The sequence below is a fragment of the Acipenser ruthenus genome, chromosome 12 (assembly GCF_902713425.1).
Source record: "Acipenser ruthenus chromosome 12, fAciRut3.2 maternal haplotype, whole genome shotgun sequence".
Taxonomy (NCBI): domain Eukaryota; kingdom Metazoa; phylum Chordata; class Actinopteri; order Acipenseriformes; family Acipenseridae; genus Acipenser; species Acipenser ruthenus.
Window position 1 is genome coordinate 10,269,945 of NC_081200.1, and position 24,971 is coordinate 10,294,915.

Below are 24,971 nucleotides of genomic sequence, written 5' to 3' on the forward strand. Positions count from 1 at the left end.
AGAAAAATATAGTTCCTGCTGCAAGCCTGACTCTACTGATCGTGGATGTGGGCGTTCGAGGGCTCCAAGGGCCTGCAGTCCTGGACACTGGGAGCACCTTCACTCTAATGAGAGAGAGTCTCTGGAGGAAGATAGCTCATCCAGGGGAAGAGCTGGAGTCTGCACAGGACCAGTATTTCATGCTGGCGGATGGACAGTCACACCAGGCCAAAGGTCAAGTTCGCCTCACTTACCTTCTCCACGGAGAGATCTGGTTTCTAGGCACATATGTCCTACAGGATCATCACCTGACGTTTCCCCTTGTTCTAGGCTTGGATTTCCTGGAGAAAACTCATACCCAGATTGACATTGCCAATAGGCAGTATGGTGTCAAACATCAGAAGGATTTCTCCTACCATCCTTTTTTGCCACGGTATGAGGGGGAAGCTTCCTGGGATAGGTCCTTATCGAGTGTCAGCCTCTACTTCCATACATCTTGCCAGCCACCTACCACCTCTGATCCAAAGCCATGCCAACCGGCGAAGGTGACCATGACCATCACTTCAGCTGAACCATCTCCTGTCGAGCAACAACTCCAGAACCTCCAGCAAAAGTGGTCTTCAGTCTGCACTGATAAGTTGGGAATGACAACAGTCACCCGTCACTCCATCTCCACTGAGGACGAAGTCCCTGTTCGGGGTCGACTGTATAGAGCGTCTCCACTGAAGAAGGCTTTAATCAAGGAACACGTCCAAGACATGCTGCTGGACGGAGTTATAGAACCATCTAACTCCCCATGGTCCTCTCCAGTGGTGCTCACAGAGAAGAAAGATGGTGGTTACAGGTTCTGTGTGGACTATAGAAAGCTGAATGCAAAGACTGTCTTTGATGCATATCCCATGCCCCTCATTCATGACATCCTGGAGTCCCTGAGTGGTGCTGCGGTATTCAGTTCCCTTGATCTACGCTCGGGTTACTGGCAAGTGGCGATGGACTCAGGAAGTAGAGCGAAGACTGCGTTTACCACACCCTTTGGTTTTTATCAATTTAATGTAATGCCATTTGGGTTAAAAAATGCTGCAGCCACTTTTCAACGGCTGATGGAGAGAGTGTTAGGAGACCTCCGAGGGAAGATCTGTTTCGTCTACATAGATGACATCATTGTCTATTCACCAAACTCCGCACAGCATCTTCAAGACCTCGAAGCTGTCTTCCACAAACTTCATCTGGCCCGTCTTACTCTCAATCTCAAAAAATGCCACTTCTTTAAACACACTCTCCATTTCCTTGGTCATGTGGTTTCAGGTGAGGGTGTAGCTGCTGATCCCCACAAGCTCCAAGCCATCCAGGAATATCCCATTCCTACCAACTTGAAGGAGGTTCAACGGTTCCTAGGTTTGGCAGGGTGGTACCACAAGTACATCCCCAGGTTTGCGGATATTGCTGCCCCACTTAACAACTTGAAAAAGAAAGATGTCCCCTGGAAATGGACAGGAGAGTGCCAGAAGAGTTTCAAACTCCTCCAAGAAGCTTTGATCAGTCCTCCAGTCCTCGCTCACCCGGACATCAACAAGACGTTCCGAGTCTTTACTGATGCCAGCGATGTAGGACTTGGAGCGGTTCTGACTCAGCTAGAAGGAGATGATGAGAAGGTAATAGCCTACGCCTCCAAATTACTGAACTCTGCCGAAAAAAACTACTCCACATCTGAAAAGGAGTGTCTCGCTGTCGTGTGGGCAGTAGAAAAATGGCGGCATTATCTGGAGGGGGTGGAGTTTGAGGTTGTCACTGACCACGCTGCACTCTCCTGGGCATTCAACAACCCAAAAACCTCTTCCAGACTGACCCGCTGGACTCTTCGCCTACAACAATTCACTTTTACCGTTATTTACAGGAAAGGTAGTCTGAATCTTGTACCTGATGCACTCTCTAGAGCTCCACTTGTACCACCTTCAACTCCTTCTGCATCAGTGTGTGCTAGCAATGCCCCTGCGAGTAGCATGGATCTTCCCACCACCATGGACCAGATTGCGGCCGCTCAGTCCAAAGACCCAGCTATCTCTGACATCATCAATGACATTGCTTCCAATACTGCCAATGATAACCGCATCTCCTTCATCCAACAGCAGGGACTTGTGTATCGCCGGGTGCCCATTCCTAAACAAGGATTCCGATACCAGCTGGTTATTCCGGAACAGCTGACGGATTCCTTCCTCCACCACTACCACGACAACCCTTTGGGAGGTCACCTGGGCAGGATGAAGACCCTGTTGCGCATGCTGGAGGTTGCATGGTGGCCCTCCATCCGTAAAGATACATGGCGCCACATAAAGGAGTGTCAAACCTGCCAGAAGTACAAACCGTCCAACACCAAACCTGCAGGTCAACTCCAGTCCACTACTGTGAAGGAGCCCGGAGAGATGCTGGGTCTGGACCTAATGGGACCTTTCCCAAGAAGTAAAAAAGGTAACACTTACATCCTGGTCATTGTTGATTACTTCACAAAGTGGGTTGAGCTGTTTCCATTGCGGGACAGTAAGACCACCAAAATTGTGAACATTTTGACGCAGGAAATATTCACTCGATGGGGAACACCGCAACACATTCTTTCAGACCGTGGACCTCAGTTCACGAGCCAGCTACTCGCAGAGGTGTGCAAGACCTGGGGAGTAGTACAAAAACTCACCACCAGCTACCACCCACAGACCAACCTGACAGAACGCGTGAACCGCACCTTAAAGACCATGGTTGCATCTTTTGTCGGGAAAAACCATCAACTGTGGGATCAGTGGCTACCTGAGTTTCGTTTCGCCCTCAACACCGCCAAACATGAAACCACTGGCTTCTCTCCTGCAGTACTAGCGCTCGGAAGGACCATCAGAGGCCCATTGGACCGATTAATCGCTGTTGCTCCTGCTCCATCCACCGATCCCTACCAACTGCTAGATCGCCAGCAGCAGATTGCCGAAGAGGTGAGGGATCACGTTGCCAAAGCTCAAAAACGGCAAGCTCGGAATTACAATGCCCGGAGAGCACACTGTCAGTATGAAGAAGGTGAGTTAGTCTGGATAAGATCTCACCCCTTATCTGATGCCTCCGGAAAGTTTTCCGCAAAACTTGCCCCTAAATGGTTTGGGCCAGCTCTTGTAACCAAGAGACTTGGACCCAACAACTACAAAGTCAAGTGGGGGGAGCCAGATTATTTCAAAGAGGATACCGTCAATATTGTTAATTTAAAACGCTACTATGGCGTTCGTCCCTTGCACCTCCAGTGTGGGGGGGGGGGAATATGTAGCAATTCCCATGCTACATAATGTGGGTGTAAGTCTCACCCACCTGTCCCTTTAATTAGGGTCAGTAGCCTGGCCAGGTCAAAACTTCATTTCCCTTAGTTCCTTGCAACCACCCTCTGTTCATCCTCTCTCCCCATTGGCTTATTCAGATTTCCACCCCTCCAATCTCAGAGCTCCTTAGTAGCCAGCACTTGTATTAAAGCTGGCTAATCAGGCCTGAGGGAGACTCCCTTTCTCAGAGGAATCCATTAAACTACAGCATTTTCTTTACTTAAATTTCAGTGAATCCATTACCATCCTTAGATAATTCCAGTGCATCCGTTCATTTTCTTTTGTCGCTGCGCTTTGTCTAAACTGCTCTTTTTGTTTTCACTGTTACTTGTTTAAGTTTAGCTGTTTTTCTAGGTCTGTTTAGTGTTTGTTGTTTTATGTGTGACGGTCTCAATTTTTTCCTGATCCTCCTGATTTTTTTCAAACAACTGTTCACCATTCAACTCAACACTACTGGACAGTCTCAACAATTTCAACGTACTCAATGTTTTCAACCTTCTACAATCACCATCATTTTGGGACACTTTGCTGGACTGCCTTATTTGTGGGTGAGATCATTTCTTTTTCGTTTGGATTGTTTCTACTTTAATTTGATACTTTGTTTCCTGTATTTTTTTGTTATTTTGTTACTTTGTATGGATTTCAATTACCCTGCTATTACTGGACTTGTTGGGCCTACCTGTCATTCTCCCACCATCTTTTGTCTATCTGTGTGTGTTGTGTTTGTGAGTGTGGGTTTATTGGAGACCCTCCGGACCCTACATTAATTTCTGTTTGGTGATACTGTTTAGCCTTCTGTTTGTCCCTACATATTTATCTGTACCATCTTATTTCTTACCTATTACCTGCAATTATTTGAATTACTTTCTTATCATTATTCATTTCATTCATTTGTTCATTTTTTCATTTGTTGACATTATTGTTCACAATAATAAACCGATTGTTCTTGAAATTGACACCTCTGACGTCCCTGCTTTTGCTGTCTGTCACTCTTGCTGACTTATTTAGTTATAGGAATAGGGCCAGTAGTATCTCCTTAGGGAGGACAGTGCAACTGCTTCTCAGTTGTGCAGAGTGATCGTTACACGGTAACTCGGTGGTATCTGGCATTGCAGCCCTTCATGTACCACATGGTACACCATGTAGGGAAAGACCACCAAAATGCGGATTATTTTTCCCAGGAGGAGGGTGTAATGGGAAAAGCAGATTTACCCGAGTGTTCCTTCGGCTTCACTCTGAGCGGGGGAATATGTGACAGAGATCGAATGATTCTTGGTGTTAGATCTCCCTCGCGACCTGCGAGGGCGCTGTGTAAAGGGAACAGAGTACCCTGGACTAAATGGCACGACATGGCATAGAAAAGGGGCCACTACGGATTGGAGGAGCGGATGCGCTCGTTATCCAAGGGGTCATGAGGGAGGGTATAAATAGGGGGTGTAGTAAAGTGATCTGTTCCTTTGTAAATGGTTAGAAAACAGCCTAAAAGGATAACTTGTGAAAAACATGAGTGTTGTGTTTGTTTGTTTTGTCTCAAGTAAAAACTTTTTGTTTGTTATTTAGACTACTAACACGATCCAGAGCTGTAGCCGAAGGCCAGCATCAAACCCGGACACCAGCACTTCCCTTTCCCTTTCATGGAGAACTGCATTTTGCACCACGAGCACTAATTCACTCACTAAATTACCTGTGCATGTGTTTTGTCTTACGTGTGGGTGTATAAAGGATGGGACTTTTTGGTTACAGGTCAAACCCGGGGATTATAAATAAAGTGAAACACGGCGCTGTATCACTTTACATCATTATTGTTTACTGTTGTTTGCCGTCAGGCTCTGGACAAAACACAACTATAAACCCCATTGCACCTGGATATCGTTGTCTGTCTGTTTCTTCTGCACTGCTGTATTACCTTCACCCACACACCCCTATATATTTATTTTTTCACAACACACATATAAATATTAATGTTAATTTTATTTTTGCACTGATTAAGATGCGTATATATCTGAAAAAATAGGATTAGAAAATGTAACAGAAACAGAATAAAACAAAAGAAACAAACAATGCATTTTTAATACCATTTTTTTATTTAATAATGCATTCTGATTAGCCATTTTGTTAAGTTGGCAGCAGCAGAAGGCATGTGCTGGTAGTAGATATGACCTCATGATCTGTTGAAGCCTGTTGAAAATATAAGCATTCAGATTTTCCATAAACTAACAAATATCTCATCTCGTCACGGGTTCAATTATATATTTTTTTACCAATCCTTACTTCTCACACAAAACTACTGTGCTGGACTTCTTTTTTTGTTTTGCTGTATAAATAAAATGGTGCAGCAGATTTTTCTTTTTTTCCTGATCTGGAATGCACACTGGAACCATCTGTCTGATGGAAATACAGTTATTCCATCAGACTGGAGGCAGTGTAGTCCAGTGGTTAAAGTCCAGGGCTTGTAACCAGAAGGTCACCTGTTCAAACCCCACCTCTACTACTGAGAATCACCAGTTCAAATCCCACCTCTGCCACTGACTGACTCACTGTGTGACCCTGAGCAAGTCACTTAACCTCCCTGTGCTCCATCCTACAGATGTTAAATAGATGTCCTATTGTAAGTATATCTGTATATAATGCACAGTTCACAGCCTACCTCTGTAAAGCCCTTTTGATGCAGGTCCACTATGAAAGGTGCTATATAAAGATATTATTATATCAGTGTGCCTTTTTTTTATTAAAGATTATTTGTGCAACTGTAGAATCTGTGTTTCAGACAGTTTTTTGTTTTTGTGCTTTAGTCTGGAGGCTGCCAGCATTGGATTCATCATTATTATAGACCGACGCAGGGACAAATGGAGCGCTGTGAAGGCGTCATTGACACGGATAGCGGTATGCACATGAAAGCTACATGTATCTTTAATAAATTAACATTGCCTTTACAATGCCCTTCTGCAATTTACAGAATGAAAAGTATACCTGAAGAATAGTGGTTCCCAAAAGTATAGGTCCCTCAAATCATTTCAAACAGCTCCAATTCACGCTGATATTACAAACTCTTAGGAAACGTAGATATCTTCTAGAACATCACTTGCTGTTTTCAATTTATGTAACAAATATACAAGTATACAAGTATACACATATACACTACCCTTCAACAGTGATTGTGACACATGAAAACATGTAGAACAACTGAGGGGGGGGGGGGGGGGGGGGCATTTTGCCCCATTGCTGACTAGATATGTTGGTATACCTGAATTCTACAGTTTTCTTAATGACTTTTCAGATAAGTAATGTATTAATGAACTGGTGACTTCAGTACTGATTGAGTACTGATGGGTAGACTAGAGGAGGAAATTCAACAGATCTAAAAAGTGGCCAGTCTAAATACCCCCATTGTTTAAACATTACGTATTTACAGATTCTTGTATTATGCTTACTTTACAATTTTTCAATAAGTAAAACATTGGAGAAAAGAACTGTTGCTTTTAGAGCTTCCACAAATGGAAACTCTGCCAGGTTACTAGGACAGGAATTTCAATGCTGTGGCTGCTTGTCACTTGTAGGGGGCATTCCCAGGGAACCTGCAGCTTGTTCTGGTGCTGCGTCCCTCCCGCTTCATTCAGAGAACCATCACTGACATTAGCATGAAGCTGCACCGAGATGACTTTAAAATGAAGGTACCGGTAAGCATGCGCTCCTGTCTTGTGTGTTTATTACAAGTCCCACTATTAAATTCCAAGTTTCCTCTTACTGTATGTTTTTCCTGTACTGTTTTTCACTACAGAAGATTTGTATTTGAGGGTACAAATATGATATCAACATAATACATTTGATACATCTTCAAACATGCATGCCAGTTTGTTTTTGTTTTCTGATAACAGTTTCGATCCCAGAGCAGATACAAGCATCCTGACGATATAGCTGATGGTGTATGCATGCTGCGTGGACTGTGTGGTTTACCAGTGAGCATGTTGCAAAGTATCTAATATCTGACTGAGTTGAGCAGTAGCTAAGCTTGTTGACCTTCAGACCTGTGTTCAATCCTCAGTTGTTCCCCTATATTAGGGGAGTTATAGCTAACAAAATAATTCCAGAAATATTACTTATTAGGGTTCAAATGTGCAGTTTTGAAAGATGCACATATTACAGCAAACTTTCATAAAAAAAATGTATCTGGTACTAAGTTAAAATGAAGCTATGTTTGCTTTAAGAATGCTGGCATACTGTACCTTTTTAGCAATCCCTTCATCCTGTGCAATGCAGGTGTCAGTAGATAACGAGAAGGAAGACTAAATCCAGCCTGTTTGGCTGATACTGTATTTGAAGTACCAGCCATGTTGTGCATTGGGGGCATGTTGCAGTGTAACATGTTTGGATGGTCTTAGCCCAATTCCTTGTGGGTAGGTGTCAACATCACAAAACTACCATTACCACTGGAACTAATATGTGACATGCTGATTGATTAACTAGCCATGCTGTTGGTGCTGCATCATTGGGATCCTTTAAGACAACTTTTGTTCTTAAATGTTTTTGTTCTTGAATGAATATGGAGGCTGAAACCTCATCTAAACCCAGGATTGAGGTGCAGGGCAATTTACTATCGCCTTTATCTTTTCCAGATCATCATGTTAAACGCAGTCTCAGATTTACATGGCTACATTGATAAAAACCAGCTTACACGTGAACTTGGAGGAACCTTAGACTACTGCCATAACCAGTGGATTCATCATCGAACCGTAAGTACCAGCACAACAAAATCAAGGGGGCATGCAGGGGAAATATTAACAGTTAATGGGACAAAAGATGACATGATTGATATTAAGACCAAAGGCCATGTTTAAAGAAATATTTCAGACTAAAATATCCTCCACATGTACATAGAGCATAAGAGATTTGAAGCCAGAGAAAGGGGCTTCTCTAAGGTGCTTTTACTATGAAACTGGCTTAATTTGGCTGACCATAGTAGAAATCCTATCCTGATTTTCAATTCCATGGCACTGCAGGCTATTGAGAATTTTGCAGTGACGGTGAAGACGACAGCGCAGATGTTGCAGATGTTTGGTACCGGTCTGGCTGAGACAGAGCTCCCGAATGATGTTCACTGTACAGAGGATCTCCTGGTCTCCCACACAGAAAAGCATGACAAGCTCAAGGTTAGTATTCAGGGAAGCTTATGTATGCATGTAATAATGTGGTTTAAAGGCTCATATTACACCAAGCCAATAGATGCATACAAAAAACAAACAGGATACATTTGTATAGCATCAGAAATAATGTGGCCACATGCATGCCATTGGCATATTCTGTATCTAAATCAATATGTGGAATGGCATTATGGGGCAATTGGGAGCTATGACCAGATCACCTTATACAGAAGTGGTTCCACAGTATAAAGGGCCAAGCACTGTATTTGAAAGAGTTGGGTAACCTATTATACTATATTTCCAAGAAGGTTATTATTGCAATCATTATTACAAATATATATTAATACAATAAATCTAATTTTGTTTGTTTGTGTGTGTGCATATATATTTCAATTTTAGCACTTGGATGTTGTATTTTGCTGGAAAAATGTGTCAGTTTCCCAGACTGCAACTGCAATTGTGAAATCAAGAGGGTAATGACAAAGATTAATGATAACCCAACTCCCTGTCCCCAGTTGAGTGTTTTAACTTCTGTACAAAAGGGTCAAGCTTGAGTGCATGGTTATTTAATAGCTGGTATTTCATTGCCCCTTCTCTCCTGCAGGCGGGCGGCTATATTTAACTTAATTGTTTTCTTTTCATCAGGATGATCTCCAGCTGGCATTGAAACAGGGAACCACCCTCCTCTCTTGCATTAAGGAACGAACAACCAAAAACACAAGCTGCAAACTCAACTCTGACGAACTGGAAAATGTTGCTACAGTTGAACGGTTTGTGATTCTAAGCTTTCTACAATAAGTACTGCCTTTGTCTGACACAGTAAAGTAAACAATCTTACAAGGATTATATAAAGAGGCCCCAAATCTGTTTGTTTACAACCCACTGTATGGAACATCGTCTGAGCCCTCAGGGACATAGTAAAACACCAGCAGGTCAATATGAACGATTCAATTAGCTGATTAGAGCCTTCTCAGCCCAGCCATATTAATACATACTTTTTAAAATACAAGGTTCAAATGGGTCCCTTTTGCATATTGAGTTGCCTACAGTATTAGTCAGCCATACTAATTGTTAATAATGACCTACTATACGTGTTGTAAGATAGGCAGTCCCTACTGGCGATGCAAGTGTTGATAACCCATACACAGACGCTTGTTGTCTCGTCACTCTATTATACTGCTTTACTTTGAATATATATCCATCTAGAATCCATCTAGAATAACCATAACAAAATGTTATTAGTCCACTTGCATTGGAAAAAGGCAACAGGGGGATGAAGGAATTAAGTTAAGTGGAATGTGACTGATTCTGATGTGAACTCTTTCTAGCAGGTGGCGTCAAATGTTTGAATATTGCGAATAAAGCATGGCAGAAACTCAATATGTTCCGATGATGTCATGAATGGTGTTTGTGTCAGAGATCTTCAGGAGTCTATCACCATTGATAATATTCTCAATGAGTTGATAACCATTACATCAACTGAAATACCATATCTTAAGTATTTTTTTTTAACTTGTATGTGTCTATATGCAGCACGCAGATATCCCTCAGTTGAAGTTTCTGGTTATTTTAACAGTACAAAAGCTAATTCATCTGAACCTCAGTTGACTCTCACTGGAAACAAACATAAACCAGTGAAACTTTGTGGTCTGCAACTTTACATTTCACCATCACCCCTGGCATTTTGCATATTTCAATTGATTTTAAAATAAAAAATGTGAATTTTTCGTATGGTATTTTTTGTGAGCTAAATGGTTGCTTTGTTGACAAAACCATGTTTTCCTAACAGGCTGCTGGCGCAGTTGGATGAAACAGAAAATGCTTTTGAGCAGTTTTGGTCCAAGCATCATCTAAAACTGGAGCAGTGTTTACAGCTGCGGCATTTCGAACAGGACTTTCGAGAGGTAACGGCTGTTACTGTTACAATGTTAGAGTAGGGTGCTGAGTTAAAGGCTGTACTGCTTGTTAGTAAATACCACAGAGACTGGGGCATTAAATACAGTAAAAGGGCATTTTAATGATGTAAATAGTATTAATTATTGTAAATATACATGTAGTTAAAAGGAGCTCCATTCTCAAAGTAATTATAGCACAATCTTTTCAGAGAGAAACACACCCAATAAAGTTACAAAACCAGAAATAAACAAGTGAGACTTTAATTCAGGAGCTTGAATGAAGTATTAAGTTGTTTCTTGTTAGTTTCAGACGTTGAACTGGTGGTTTTTTCCTTTTAAAAAAAAAAAATTGTGCTAATGACGATTTGGAGTAAAGAGCTTTGAGCCAATTTAAATAACCATGTGTAATTACAAATCCATTTCTAAAACCTTTCATTTAGGCATCAAATAGTGTCCTCTTTTTTACAATGAATACCTTCTATATTTGTTTCTTCTTTTTCAGATAAAACTTGCTTTGGACAGCCTTGTGGAGACTCTGGCTGCTTTCACAGACATTGGAGACAGTGTATCTCGAGTAGAACAACTTCTTAAGGAGCTTAAAGTATTGGAGGAGAAAGCTCAGGTTGGTTATACTTTGAGCATTCAGATGTGTATGTTTTTACTTAGGGTAGCTTAATACGTCTGCTTAATTTTCTTACTTCCCTTTTCATTTCTTCTTCACCTTGGAGAGAACTTGTATATATGACACTTTACAACCAGCCCATCAGCGTTTCAGAGTGTAATTTACATAATTGCAAATTCAGCTACGTACAACCTGCCAAGTTTTGGAAAGTATTTGAATAGGTTATCTTTCTGTGTTTTTTAATAGTTTTGTTTATATATATATATATATATATATATATATATATATATATATATATATATATATATATAAAATACTTTGTATGCATGGTCATCTGTGTGTTGTGGTTTGCAGGAATCTTTGGAAAAGGCCCAGTTGCAAGCCCTGCGCGGAGACCAGCTGATCCAAAGTAACCATTACGCTGTCGACTCCATCAGACCCAAGTGTGTTGAACTCAGGCGAATCTGCGATGATTTTAACAATGAAACAAAGAAGAAGTACGACATATTGGGGAAATCCTATGAAATACATACAAAAATAGACAAGGTAAATAAATCATTCCAGCCAAATTATTCCCATGTCTACAGGTATGGAGGTACCTGTACAGATTAGACGTGTGTGAAAAAACTAAGCCGAGCAAAAATTAAGCAACAATTATACAACAGAAAACAACATAATCACTAATATTCCAACAACAAATCTGTAGCCAGTAATGTGGCTATTTTAATATAATGAATGACACTAATTATGTACCCATTGTGTATCTGGATATTCTGTACAACATTGATCCATAACAGCAAGTAGCTTGGGAATAACTTGTTCAGCATTATTGCTCTAAATGTAGTTCGGTATCTTTTCTACAAACTGTAGTCTTTAAAAATCCTTATCTTGATAATAAACTAAACCAAGAGCATTAGTAAATATTAGCATAGGCGTTGGCCTACTGTTAGCTGACAAACAGGTGGTGACTTATATAGTCAAGTAAACTGATGATTAACCCTATTTCTACAATATTTGGTTGTAACTCACTCACTTCAGGGCAAAGTGACAGCTATTGTATTATGGTACGGTTCCATGTTACTCATGTAGTGTCAAACCAAAACATTACAATTTAAATATTAAAAATGTCCAATGGCTCAATAAAAGGAAATGGTGTCCTTACTAGATAGTAAGGTTCACATTTACCACATTTTCTGGAAGTGGAAAAAGGCTAACTTTTTCAATAGAATATCTTCCTTTTTTAATTATGAATCTGTAACATACTCTACCAGTATATCAAGTAAAGGTGTAAAAATATGTATAGTGTTCCTTGTTGTAGTGTGGGATAAGCTCTAATGTCTATATAGTCCCCATGCAGGCTTTACAATAAATTCAACACTGTAAATTGCTTTTAGCAACCTCAGCATCTTTCCCAATTTAATGATACATGTTTAGCTACAAGGATGTCTGTATACTATGTATTGGACAAATGCTTTTTATCCCGACGGACAGAACATCCAAACTGATGGGCATTTTAGTGTTACAGGGTCCTGTCTGCATGACTATGGTAAGGGTGAAGAAGAAAGTATTGTCATTTTCATATCCGTTTTTGCTGTACATATAAAAAGTATATACTATACACATTCATTCATATGTTCTTATAGGTTAACCTGTGGTGTGACGCTGGTATATACCTGCTGGCATCCCAGGCAGTGGACAAGTGCCAGTCTCAAGAAGGTGCTGAATCTGCCCTGCATGACATTGAAGAGTTTAATGAAACTGCAAATGAGAATCAGCCAAGCAACCTTAAAGAACTTCACAATCAGTTTGAAATGATTCTCACGTCTGATGTAAAGGTAAGATGTGCAACTATAAGAAAATAAACTAAGTCAAGGAAAATGTCAACTGAAGCATTTGTCTTCTTGACCTAGTTATGCTAATACGGGACGCAGAGACTTGTTAATTAGATGGGGATGTATATTTATTTATGACTAGTCTGCCAATATGTATATTGTGGGATCCTTCATTTGATCACATTTTGAGTAGGTTCTTTAATAAACTCACCCAAATAGATAGAAAAGTTGATCCTGTGTCAGTGGTGTATTTCAAAAATAGACACATTCCTAAAACCATACAGTTTTCTATTACTAGTCTGTGGCACAGTATTTATGACTGACCATCACGAGCATGGGTGAGAGAGAAATATATTACTTAAATGGCTTAAGTAATCAGGAGTGATGCAACAGCATCTTGTTCTAGAACAAACAAAAAAAACCCTATCAGCATTAAACATATCATGACACCAGCTTGATAACGACTGGGTCATCATGCCCATCTCTAACATTTGCAACAGGGGCTAAATCCAGTTACCGAACCCAAACTCGTGTCTCGGCTGACAGTGCATAATGTGTTGCATATAACATTTTGGGTTTTGCTTCTGGATTGTAAATGTGGGCTAGATTTTCAAAACTCTTTACTCCAAGTTGTCATTAGCATGATCCTTTACTCTCTTCATATCCCAGCATGTTACTATGTAAGAAAACATTTTTACTGTTAACACTCACTAAGGTCTGAAAAATGCTAGCAATTACATAATTGCCCAGCAATTCATTATGCTTTAATGTGTTGTGTTAATCTTTAACTTCGGATATTGTTAACAGCAGAGGCTCCCTTTGTTTGTTGTGATCTCTTTTGACCACTCAGTGTGTTATGTTGTTTGTCGGGCAGGCCAATGTCCAGAAGGCCCTCCAGAGACTAGGAGATGTGCAGGAAATGATTGAAAAGAGACAAGTCAGTCTTAAGAAGTTGTCAGCTAAGCAGACCCGGCCTGTACAGCCTGTGGCCCCCCGCCCAGAATCTTCTCCGAAACGGGCATCCACTAAACCAGTCACAAATGCTGGTCCTAGTAAGTAAGATATAGTACATGCATCTTACACCATCATTTTCTGATCTGGACATTTAACTAAATAACTAAATAAATAAATAAATAAATAAAGAAATAAATAAATAAATAAATACAGTCTTAAACAGTAAGTAGCCGGGTCCCCAAGTGTTGCTACTACTGTTTAAATAACGTACCTGTGGGCTCCCAAGTGGTGCATCCGGCAAAGGTGCTCTGCGTGGAGTGCAGGATGCGCCCTATAGCCCGGAGGTCGCCGGTTCAAGTCCAGGCTATTCCACTGCCGACCGTGGACGAGAGCTCCCAAGGGGCAGCACACAATTGGCCAAGCGTCGCCTGGGTGGGGAGAGCTTAAGTTGGCCAGGGTATCCTCGGCTCACTGCGCACCGGTGACCCCTGGGGACTGGACGGGTGCCTGCGGGCTTGCCTGTAAGCTGCCCAGAGCTGCATTGTCCTCCGACTCTGTAGCTCTGAGATGGCTGCATGGTGGTCCTGCAGAGTGAAAAGAAGCAGTCGGCTGATGGCACATGCTTCGGAGGACAGTGTGTGTTCGTCAGTGCAGGGGTGATAGGGGTGAGCTGAGCCAAAAAATAATTGGCTATTACAAATTGGGAGAAAAAAAGGTAAAAATCAATTGGCAACCACTAAATAAAAAAAATAACGTACCTGTATTTTTCTTTTCCTTGTTAACATCCTGACAACTTTTTACACTTATAGCTTTAAAGTGTTTCAAAGCTATTTTCAAAATGTCTGCTCTAGTGAACTGGGGTTTGAGATCTGTCCTCTAAAGCACTGCGTTAAAAAATAAAAAAGCGCTGGCTTTTCTGTTCCTTAACACATCATGGATCGTTATTGCTGTATTACCTATTTGACAATGTGGGCAATAATCCTTACACTATCAGTACACTAGAGCGGACATTTTGAATAAGACAGTTATAAGTGTAAAACGTTTCAGGATGTTAACAATGAAAAGAAAAATGACAGGTACATTATTTAAACAGTTGTAACAACCCGCTGCTTACTCCTTAAGTGTACAGCTATTGTCAAAAGTTTTGCATCACCTAGAATTTTTGGATTGAAAAAAAAAAAAAATGTATGCAAATAATTTAGATATTTTATTTAACATCATGTCACCAAAGAAACTACAAAATGATATTGCAAAAGTCTACCGGAAGCAATAATAGTAGTACAGTATTTCATGTTAGATTTCAAAATGTCAAATATATGGAAAACTACAATGTGCTGTGTAATTCAATATGTTAACGTAACATTATTCAGCAGTCTCAAAAATGTACAGAAAATGTATCTTGTAAACAACCTGCAGTATACAGCCTTCATAGAGATTTATTTTTATTTAATATAGTTGCTATAGTTACATGCAAAACATCTTAAAATAAGCTGGAATGTAAAGGAAGTACATGGATATAGAACTAAATAAAAGGCATGTATGCTTCAATGGGGATGGCTAGTTACTGCGTTGTAACAGGGCAAACTCCTGTCTCTTTCCAACCTGATAGATGTATTAAACACTTTCCATTAGGTGTTTGTTGAGTTTTAAACTTCTTTGCAAATGCTGGCAATAAAGATATCCAGCTACAGCTTCATATATAAATCAGAGCAGTGTAATAAAGCATAATGAAAGCATGGTAAAGCCCATAAAGGAACGGTAAAGTGATTTAAAACAACAAACCATTGGGGTCCCTGAGTGGCTCACCTGGTAGAAGCACAGCTGTGTGATGCGCAGGGCGAGTCATACAGCACAGGTCTGTGTCCTGGGAGGGACTGTTTCTTCTCATCACTCTACAGTGAACCCTACTGGCCAGGCGCCCAGTGAGCTCAGAGTAGACACCTGCAGGGCTGGCCTTTGTCCTCCAGAGGTCAGTAGCTTGCTGACATCTGCTCTCAAGTTTCTGGGTGAAAAAGAAAGCTGGCTTGGTCGTGGGATCGGAGGACGCCCACTGAATCTTCGGGTCTCCAGAGTCATGTGTAGAATTGCTGTGGTGAGGGGAAAAGCGATTGGGCATTCCAAAGCGGGAGGAAATCAGGGGGGAATTACAATTGGGCACACCAAATAAAAAAATAGAACTAGTGGTAAATGCATAATATAATCATAAGAGAAACATGGTAAACCTGCAAAAGAATGACTGCAATTTTACTGTGGCAAGCTTTTGAAAGGGAAAGTTCCCCATGTAGTTTAATTGGTCTCTCTTCCAAGTACCTAGTGAACAGCCTTGCTACAGTAGAGTAGAACAGACAACAATGGCACTCTTGCAGATCAATAAAGGCCAGTGCTTTTTGCCAGGCTTTCTGTTTATACAGCTCTGGCCAAAGGTTTTGCATCACCCTATAGAAAACACTAAAACACATAATTTATACATCTATGTATAAAAAAAGCTGTAGGGACACCACATTTTTTTCCATATCTTGAAAACGGCTTGGGCAATTTTGATGAACCTTTTCACAGTTAATATAGATTAACAGTACTGACATCTCATTAGGTATGAAGTTGTATTTTAAACCCCTCAATTTAAAGAGACGTGAACACCCTACACTGAAGTTTGGGGTTTCTAGAAACTCCCACTGGGATGTGCCTCTAATTTCTACAATTACAGCTACGCACTCAATAATGGACATTGTAAGTAATCAGCACAGCACTTTCCTGGATACGCTTTAATGGATGTGGTTTTAAAATGGAAAAAAGCATTAAATAACTTGAATAAGTTGCCAATTCCATTCAGGTGAAGCCTTATATGAAAAGCACAAGCTGTGAGCTTCATTTGCTTTCTATTGAATGCCTGTCATTTACTCACATTTATCTCATTATCCAGTCAAGTGAATAGATTCCTTTAACCTAAGTTGCAAGACAAGAACTAGACTTTTTTTTTGAGTGAAATTGTAAACTAGTAAATTCTACCACAAGACATCAAATGTGATTTTATAGAGCAGCTTCTGTGAGACTTATCACACACTACTGCACAAACACATTGTATAAAAATAAATCGCACCTGTTCCACAAATGCGCGGATCCGATTGATTTGCCTTCAGTTTTATTTGTATTATTATTATTAATTAGGAGGCTGTGTGGTCCAGTGGTTAAAGAAAAGGGCTTGTAACAAGGAGGTCCCCGGTTCAAATCCCACCTCTGCCACTGACTCATTGTGTGACCCTGAGCAAGTCACTTAACCTCCTTGTGCGCCGTCTTTCGGGTGAGACATAGTTGTAAGTGACTCTGCAGCTGATGCATAGTTCACGCACCTTAGTCTCTGTAAGTATCGTTGGATAAAGGCGTCTGACAAATAATAATACTAATGTTTATTTTTTAGCAAAGGCTCAGATTAAATCAGCTTTGTTATCAGAAGAGTGAAGAAGCACACAAAGGATACTGTATTCAGTACTCCAGTGCAATGCACAGAATGCCATTAAAGGTTTAATTCTACAGAGTAGGATGCCATCCAGCAAGTCGATATAAAACATTTGAATATATAAAATGTGTATTCCCTATTCCTGCAGTTTTATTTATTTTTGTTCATTGGTTTGAAAACTTTATACTGTATGCAAATTCTCTGTAGGGTCCTGTGCCCAGTAAGAGAGATTAATCGCAAAATATTCAATGGTGGTGTCAAGGCTTTGGTCCTTATAAGTTCCCATGCAAAGTGTAAAGCACAGAAAATCACAGACAGCATGATAAAGATGATTCTACAGCTGTGCAAAATCAACACGGCAAATGTAATGCTTACTTAGATTATAAAAATACTTCTGTTTCTATGCAAATGTCTCAGTGATGGTGTGCTTTAAGCTGTCTGCTTGCACTTTGTCGAGCTACTACTATGGAGACACATTTATAGTACAAATCAGTCACAGACCAGACAAGTGTGAGCAAGAATTGTGACAGCTGACATGTGAACACTGGCCCTTCACTAGATATTGCATCTGATAACTTCATTGTCTATCCATTGTTTGTTTTAACAGGCTTCTGTTTGATTGCCTTTTCTGCAATTTGAAGATATTCCTTTGTTTGAACTGATATGAAATAACAATGCTGACAACCTATTATGTTAAGCCATGGTGATAAGATGCTGGTACAACAGCTTTACAGAACAACCTGCAACTTTTACCATTAAAGTTCCCACATAACGTTGCTGGTTTTTTTTGTGTTTCATCCTTTAAAACACTTAAAATACAAAAATAAACTTGTACATTTTAGCAACAGGTCTTTATCGGTATCTTAAAGACTTCTTGTCAAAATGTTTGTCAAAAATTGTTACCAGCATCTGTTAGTATTTCTATATATTCATGCAAGTGTGCACCAATATGACAGTCAACAGGGATCCTCAGAGTAGCAGGCAGTGAAATTACTTTCGGGGCTGTTGAGTAATGATGACTCAGGACATTTTAGTATAGAGTAATATTGTATCACGCAGGGCATTTCTGTAATTGTGTCTTGCTTCCTTGGCTGAGGGGGCAGTTAGTTTGTTCTTCTGTTGCAGCCGCTGCACCCACTCGAAGGGCGTCTGAGAGTTCCAGTACCACCAAGCCTCCTACTGAGGCTGAACTGGCAAAAAAGAAAAACCCCAGAAAAACTAAAGGTGGAATCAAGGTAAGACAAGTCTGGTGTTTTTGCATTTTGGTTTCAAGACTGGTTTCAACACAACCAACACAGGTATGATCGCTACCCCTTTCCATGAATGAAAACTACCCTTTGGAATCCACTCAGGACACCTAGGGCCCAGTTTTGATCAAGGTTCTAACTAAAGGGCAAGGTACTACTGATAACATAATGACTGATAGTGCCTGGTTATATTCTGTTCTGTACACATCCTGTACGCAAGTGGATGATTTCACAGACCCCTATTATCAGAGTAATACTGCTTTAATAATACCAGAAAGCTGCAACAACTACAGAAGTTGCCTGTTACTGTAACACTAAATGTGTCTTTATGTTTTTACATTGAACATATATTGGTGTGCAACAATTTACAATTTATTCTGAAAGGATCCTGAAATGCTTTCAAACACCAAGGTTTTACAATGAACCACGCTCAAACCTTAGAGTATAAATTGTATATATATCTTCCTCAATTCATAGCGATCATGTCAGATTAGCAGAAGCGACTATTTTTGTAACAAATAACTTAGCCTTTCTGCCTTGTTGTTACTGTTTTGGAAGTAGGTAACTAAATACTAATGCACTGTACACCAGAATGCTACGTAGTTGCTCACTTCTAAAGCACCCCCCAAAAAATCGTCAGTATCCTCAGGTGCCAGTTATCTTGTCCCACATTTCTTTGCTCAGCAGAATTTTCTTAAATGACGACGGTAGTCTGAAAGTTATTTTTGGGACGATTGCTGTGGATTTTGGCTGCATATGAAGTGCATTTCCTCTGAGGACATAATGACACTTCATTTATAGCGTAGCTCTGAGCTGTACTGCAGTGTTCTGGCACTAAACTATCAAGGCCTAATGGAAATTGTTTATTAATAATTCATTGTTGGTCCCTTAACAAAAACTCAACAATCTTTTTTAAGTCTATTTTAATCCGCAGTATTACCGCTCTTTAACATTATATTAAACCTGCTTCTACTTTCTTATATAAACCCTAAAACCCTTTGTCTGCCTGCTACCCTCTATTGAGTCTGAGAACTCAAGGGAACTGATCACTGGATTTTATTCCTTGTATATGCCAATCTATACAATTTAAGTAGTTATAGTTATCTGTGTTGTAACTACACTATTTCACATGCTATAATTTCATGGTAATTAGTTATTATTATTTATTTCTTAGCAGACACCCTTATCCAGGGCGACTTACAATTGTTACAAGATATCACATTATTTTTGCATACAATTACCCATTTATACAGTGGGGTTTTTACTGGAGCAATCTAGGTAAAGTACCTTGCTCAAGGGTACAGCAGCAGTATCCCCCACCTGGGATTGAACCCACGACCCTCCGGTCAAGAGTCCAGAGCCCTAGGCACTGGGCAGCAGTGTGGAGTAGTGGTTAGTGGCTAATTTTTTGTTTTATTTTTCGTATTTAATATGTTCACTATTCATTCTAGTTATTTGGACTAAGCCACGCTACGGTCTGATTTTGTGTGTTGAGTCTGGCGTCGCCTTGCTTTGACTTAGACTGTCATCTGAGTGTGGCAAAAAAAATACCTTTTGCTTAAATTTGCATCTTCTGGTCAGTATGTCAGTGATAGCGATTGCTAGACCCAGTGTCTCCCTTTTTGCATGTGGCTGTCATTATTCACTAAAAGCATGCATATCTGCAGTAGGTCCATGCTAAATATGATCTAGACTTTGTTTTTAATTTTTTTTTTTTTTTAAATCAGAAATAAGATAAGTTTTTTACACCATATCATTATTAACTTTTTCCAGTGTGGTTTGGGAACCAGGAATCTGTGAATGCTGAAAATGAAAATAAAAATGTTTGAAGATTGTAAACATAACCGCAATGTTTCATGTTGACAGAAAAGGGGGGTTATCAGCTTTAGCCAGCCACTGTTAACAATCAGCAATTATCAGCTTTAACCTTTAATCATGTTGTGTGATTTAGTGTAAGCAAGGCCCACTGAGAAGCTGCTTTTCTCCACTGCCCGTTGTCACATATTAACAATAGAACGGCCGTGTTTATAGGCATAGCTAGAACAACCATGCACGGTCAATTTGACCGGCGTATTAAAAACAACATAAATATTATAATGAACGGACAAACAATTGAATGTAAGTCGTAGTTTTATTCAGGAACGTTATATAAAGCATCTATACAACTGAAACATTGTAAATAAACGCACATTTGAACAGAAATGTGTTTATATACAGACATATTACATAAAGCACAACCTCAAAAAACGGTAAAAAATTTAATAAACAAATATTTGAAAATACATTTGTGTATATACATGTATAAAATATACATGTATAAAACTGTACATGTATATCATTTACATACAAAACTGTACAACTGAAACAATGTAAATAAGTATAAAAAATGTAAAATAAACTTATATTGCCTGCATAACAAAGCACATATACGCAACCAAAGCTGCGTTTATACACAGACATACTATAATTGAAATGACATGAATAAGTAAAGATTTGAACAGAATGGGCTTCATTTACAATCGTGTGCATTTGGCACAGCTATCAACAGCCTTGTTGCCATTGCATTTTGCAATGTGGCAGTGGCAAATGTGTCTGGCAAAGCTCTTCGGCTAACTTCAATATAGTCTCTCCTTCAAATTGCAATGAAGTAAAAAAAAAAAGGTCAGTGGTAACATTCCTCCCTTTCCCTAAATAGGGTCCAAGTAGCCGAAGTACCATGTTTTCACTCAGTCTTTGTCCAGCTGGGTGAGGTAGTGCTGGCGTTACCGCTGGAGCTTCTTCTCCCACGGGATCTCCTGTGCCCTCTTCGCGCACTCGGTCCTGCACTTCGCTGGCATACTCCTCACTGTCACTGGAAGATTCATCTTCGCAAGCCCAGTCTTATTCAGAGTCAGATTCGTCATTGTCCGTCTCTGCTGCATCAGAATCGTTGTTTGGTAAACTTTGCAGTAATTCCAAGCAATGCTTTGCTGTCACACGTCTTCAGCGATCCATTTTCAACGTGTATTGGGGTAACAATTAATTTCTTAGAAAAACGAGTGACTTATATAGTGACCAGAGTGCATATAAAACATAGATCATAGGAGAAAAGTAGTGGCTTGCACAGGTGATAGACTATCACACAGACAGAGAGCCGGGCATCGTGAGCTGTCAAGGCTGATTGATGGGCTATCGGGAGGCTCATTGAAACAATAGAAAGACCGGTCAGAAGACCGCTCACTTGAGGAATGCAGACTGATGTAATCAATCTTCAATACATGGAGGCAAGTTCCGACTGATAAATACAAATAATACCACAACATTTCATTGTTATAATATGTTTTATATGTAGCAATCAATTTGACCGTTCCTGGTAGGAATAGGTATGACAGTATTTTATCTCCCTAATTGTTGCAGCTACGCGATTCTTTCTTTGTCAGGGTAATAAGTACATATATTTAGGAAAAGTCAGGAAAGCACATCTCCGTATCTTAAACACATGCACCGCAATTTAAATATAAATTCGAAAAACGGTCAAAATGACAGCCTTGGTAATTCTGCACAGGCCCTCAACTTTGAAAACACATACATGTCTCTTACTTAGGTTAATGTAACTCATTCAATCTTGTCATGGACTCTATCTGTAACCTCTCTCATAAACATACCACCACAAGACTAGAATCCACACTCAACCTCTCTGTCCCAAAACCCAAGTACGCCTTTGGACTTACACTATGGAATACTGTGGCAGAGTGTGCCACCCCTGTGAGTATTTTGTGTGTTATGTCGTATGTGGGATGTTTTTATGTATGTGTGTAGTGGTGCATGAAGTGTGGGTTACGTAGCACAGGTGATTTAAAATGTATATTTGTATTTAGGCACAGGGATTGCACAATCACTTCAATCGCATGATTTCCATTACATGAGAGTAGATGTTAAACTTCATGCTGATTTGAACTCGGCTCTCACCAAGATAAGCACCAACTAAGACGTAGCTTTACAGTACACTAATATGATGCATCTGCGTCTCCATCCATTTGCATTTTCCTTCCATATGATGATGGCTGAAGTGTAATGTTGGCTCCAGGGATCAGCTTATTTTGCCTCCCTAGCGCATCAGCACACATAACGGCTGCAATGCAGATTAAAGTGGGTATTTGTATGGGGGCACAGGGAGTACACAATTAGTTCACGTGCAGACTGTGCTGGGATTCAAGTGAATAGTTGATTAGTGAGTCCCAGCACAGCTGCATAAGTCACTTTTCACACACACAGGGTGGGTGTTCAGTGTGGAGAGAACAAGTCAGGAGAAAATAATTAAAATCATAACAATTGCTACGTGTGTTGGAGTGGAGACAGCACAGTACTTGTTTTGTATGTTTGTTCCTTTTGGCCACCATGTCAAACATAACATAATAAATTATAAATCTGCGCACCACAAACCTGCATTCTCTGCCTGTTTACTAACAGTCTGACCAGTGACATCATCCTTACCACAAATACACATCTTTTCTACACAGGGCCCTCAGTTGCAATCTCATATCCTAACCTCTCCTCCTGAAATGTGTTTTCCTGTCTCAAATGTTGTAATCTTACACCACTTCCCTCAAAGAAAATCTTCTCCCTAATAAGATTACATTTCTCAGCATTTTCAAAATATTGTATTTATTTATTTATTTTTTCATCAGTGCCATCTTTTGACTGTATTATGGTATTCCTTGACTTGAGATGCTTCTGCATGCTCATGTGCGTCTGTCAGGAGTGTTGCTGAAGATTAATTGTTAAGTGTTTATTTCATGTTTAGATTGAAGTAATGCACGAAGCCAGCCAAGGAGGGTCCAGCCACATTCTGGTGACAAATGAAACCGAGGAAAGTCTGTTAAGCAGACGAAGGTAAGATTCTGTTCAAGTTTAAAGCATGTGCTCAAGTTTCAGCCAAGAAAAATTCTTCCATGAAGCTATCGTGTGTGCTATCAGTGTGTTCACTTTGGAGTCCTTAGGTGACCTCTTATATTTATCTAAGCATGAAGGGTAATTCAGTTAGTAATTTAAATAGCCCTGCTATATGTTTTTTCTTTTACTGCAAGATTTGAATAGTCTTAAACATAAAATAATAAATTATAATAAAACATCTATTTTATTTTTTAATTCCAATACAACAAATGACTCATTTTAGTCTTACTCCAGGCATTACATTATTCTTTTAAAAACATATCAGATTAACTTTTGTTCAGATATTATACTGATGCCGCTCAGAATATGGAGGGAACTACTTCAGAAGTATTCACTCCTCTGGTAATAGGCCCTGTTTGAATAAGGCTATGGCACTGGATTGGTTGATGAGATCATGCCTAATAAGAAAGATGCAAATGTTAAAGTCCATATCTCACATAGAAAAGCACTAAGTTTGCATGACGTCACTAGGGGAACACATACCAGGAACAGCTGAGAGATATACATGGCTTCAGACTGTGAAAGCGATCATTACGAATTTCTCCAACATTTTGAGTAGTCTGTATTACAATAAGGACAGCGGGAGTGTGGTGTGTAATGAAAGAAGGGGGGAAGAATAAGTGGTTTGAGGCCCGGAGTTTATTTAATAACGGTATATTGTATAATAATAATTATGATAATAATATCTGACGTCTGAAAAAACAAATGCAACACTAGCAGAGAACTGATTATGTGCAGTGGATAGCCTAGTAGTATTGAGCACTAGCACAGGGTAAGAAAAAAAAAATCTATGGTAATCATTTTTATTTGTATATCTGTATGAAGTGTCTTATAGATACAGCTATTTAAAAAATGTATTTAATTAAGGCTGGTAAAAAAAAAAGTATTGTGGTTTCTAAATGGTTCCGCTGTTGTCAGGGGAAAATTAATCAATGGTCACTTACTTGATGATTGTCTTTGTGAGCAGCTGTCTTTGCAAAGGTATGCGTGTGTTTGTGAACTTGTGTACCAGTGTCTTACAAAATAAAATAAAATTTGTACCTGCCATGAGAAACCAACAAACAAAAGCTTTAGTCTCTGTGTTCCGTGTTGTATGAAGTGATCATTGCCTTGTGCACTGATGAACTCGCTGATTTTACTTTCACGGAATACAGAACCTTTTTTTTTTTTTTCATGCAGTGCATTCCCTTGCGCCCATCTGTGGTGAAATGTATTGTTGACACCGTTTAACCATCACAAAATAGGCCTGTATGTATGATCATTTTGTTTATGTCATAGACATATGCATGCATGTTTATGGTTTATGGTTCGTGTTTCCCTTTCAATTCGAAGACGACCACCAATGACATTACATATGGGATATGCCTGCCCATTGGGTAGGTATCCCTGAACTCTCTATACCAGAGCTGCTGATAGGCCCCTTCCTGGGATGATGCACTCAGTCCCGCCCACAAAAAAGTTAAACACGTTGCCGTGGTGACTGCTATTTTACCAGTCGCAGGAAGGAGCAGTGGCCCACACAGCGATTTGTGATAAAGCATCTGTTGAGGCTGGGTCTCACCCTCAATGATGCC

The 24,971-nt window shown here is 39.9% G+C and overlaps 1 protein-coding gene across 17 annotated transcripts in view; it reads left to right on the top strand.

Annotated features, from left to right (window-relative positions):
- The window catches only part of LOC117417153 (guanine nucleotide exchange factor DBS-like), a 100,206-nt gene that overhangs the window by 34,206 nt on the left and 41,029 nt on the right, over positions 1-24,971 (top strand). For 16 of the 17 annotated variants that reach the window (XM_059034504.1, XM_059034505.1, XM_059034511.1 and 13 more), the window contains exons 4-15: positions 6,116-6,206; positions 6,881-7,000; positions 7,937-8,053; positions 8,321-8,470; positions 9,107-9,231; positions 10,251-10,365; positions 10,859-10,978; positions 11,333-11,524; positions 12,622-12,813; positions 13,685-13,862; positions 18,344-18,453; positions 23,249-23,337. In XM_059034504.1, coding sequence (XP_058890487.1) covers positions 6,116-6,206; positions 6,881-7,000; positions 7,937-8,053; positions 8,321-8,470; positions 9,107-9,231; positions 10,251-10,365; positions 10,859-10,978; positions 11,333-11,524; positions 12,622-12,813; positions 13,685-13,862; positions 18,344-18,453; positions 23,249-23,337 — 1,599 coding nt within the window. The remainder of the gene's footprint in view (positions 1-6,115; positions 6,207-6,880; positions 7,001-7,936; positions 8,054-8,320; positions 8,471-9,106; positions 9,232-10,250; positions 10,366-10,858; positions 10,979-11,332; positions 11,525-12,621; positions 12,814-13,684; positions 13,863-18,343; positions 18,454-23,248; positions 23,338-24,971) is intronic. The other variant, XM_059034499.1, reaches the window with a different exon arrangement.